Source organism: Leuciscus leuciscus (assembly GCF_965113295.1).
Source record: "Leuciscus leuciscus genome assembly, chromosome: 19".
Classification (NCBI taxonomy): Eukaryota; Metazoa; Chordata; class Actinopteri; order Cypriniformes; family Leuciscidae; genus Leuciscus; species Leuciscus leuciscus.
In genome coordinates this window covers 6,828,680-6,830,630 of record NC_138743.1, presented here as the reverse complement: position 1 = coordinate 6,830,630, position 1,951 = coordinate 6,828,680, and the positions used below count along the sequence as shown (strand labels likewise).

General features: G+C 36.1%; 1 protein-coding gene across 1 annotated transcript; it reads left to right on the top strand.

Moving 5' to 3' along the window:
* On the top strand, positions 1–981 carry taar11 (trace amine-associated receptor 11; the record flags this gene model as incomplete). Its single annotated transcript, XM_082147686.1, has 1 exon — positions 1–981. One exon carries the CDS (start codon positions 1–3, stop codon positions 979–981), a length of 981 nt encoding a protein of 326 aa, XP_082003812.1.
* Positions 982–1,951: the final 970 nt, after the last annotated feature.

Sequence of the window (1,951 nt, the reverse complement as noted above, 5' to 3'; positions counted from 1 at the left end):
ATGACTCTGAGTCAATTGTGGACAGCAGAGTCTTTCGGCCTCTGTTTCGAACGACTGAACGACTCGTGTGTAAAGACTGTCTATTCTCCTGTCATTCGTGCTCCCCTCTACTTTCTCTTTGCTATAACCATCATTGTGATTGTGTTCGGCAACCTGTGGGTCATCTGCACCATCTCCTTTTTCCAGCAGCTCCACACACCCACCAACTACCTGATCGTCTCAATGGCCGTAGCCGACCTGCTCCTGGGCAGCTTTGTCATGCCCCCCAGTATGGTGCGCTCTTTGGAGACATGCTGGTATTTTGGAGACTTCTTCTGCAAGTTTCACTCCGGCACTGATTTTACGTTGTGTAACGCATCTGTTTTGCACCTCACGTTCATTTCAATTGACCGTTATTATGCAGTTTGCCAACCACTGCAATATCACCGCAGAATTACCACGCGTGTGAGCATAGCCATGATCCTGTTCAGCTGGTGCTTCTCTGCCTTTATTGGCTTTGGCATCATATTCTCAGAGCTGAAAATCGAGGTAAAAAGAACCGAGGAGCTGCATGTTGCTTGTAAGGGAGGGTGTTTAGCATTGCATGGAAGAGAAATCGGAGTGACATATTCAATTGTGTTTTACTTCCTCCCCATGTTTATAATTGTCAGCATTTATAGCAGGATTTTTGTTATAGCACAGAAACATGTTCGTGTTATAAATAACTACCCTTCAAGCTCATCAGTTAGTAAAAAGGATCTGAAAGCCACTAAGACACTTGCTATTGTCATTGGAGTTTTTATGTCTTGCTGGACACCTTATTTCATGTGTAACATCATAGATCCTGTGGTTAACCACACAATACCAGCACTTTTATATGAGGTCCTAATGTGGGTGGCTTATTTGAATGCAGTATTTAACCCGTTGATTTATGCTTTCTTTTACGGCTGGTTCAGAGAAAAATCCAAACTTTTATACAAAAAACTATATAAATTGTGCTAAAGGGCATATCATTTTTTTCATTAACATGTCCTTTTCAGTGCATGTGAAGTTTCCATTTATTATAAAATGTCTTTGAACCACATTATAATCATTATCATTAAAATAGTCATTATAAATCATTATAATGAACTGTGATACCTTAATTTAATATACAGAACATGCATGCACTTATTTAGTCACTGTTAACCATGTTTCTATTTCTATTGTGTTTTGATGAATGCTTTTTTGCTTTAATGATGCAAATTTCCTACTGCCTTTCTTTCATAATCATTTGTTCTTGAATAATGTAAGGAATTTAATGCTTCTTAAGCATCAAACCTGCGTTTGTGTTTAAATCATGCAATACATAAAATAAGACATTCGGTGTGTTTTCATTCCCTAAAGATCAACTGAGGCCTTTTGACTCATATTGCCTCCTAATCATTTCCTATTATCACATGTTGGCCCTTTGGCCCTTTCCCCACATTTTCATTGACAGCAGAGAATGTTATCACTAAATCCCCCCAAAAATATCACAATATTACTTGGTAATTTGTATTTAAAAATTGTTAATTAAAAACAAATGGCCCTTTTAAATCCTGAATCTTATATCACCAAATAATTTGTGATATCTAATATAAGTATTGCTATTAATAACAAACTTGTAATATGATAGAATAATTAATTTATGTAATAAATGTACTAGCAACATGTATAAATGTTTCAACAAAGTTAACTCTCTCACTTTATACTTGTACATACAACATTTAATACTATTTAATATTATTGCCCTCATAAAATCACAACTGGCCCTCCAGTTAAAGTGGTCTAGGAACAGAACAATAGCGAATTCCCCAAATTAAGTGAATAATCATAAAGATGCAAGGGCGTTGTGACAAAAAAAAGAAGGAAAAAAAGAACTAAACTACTCTGAGCTGTAGAAGTCAATTGCACTGTAATGAAATATTTGTGATTTAAAATGTTGCTTGAA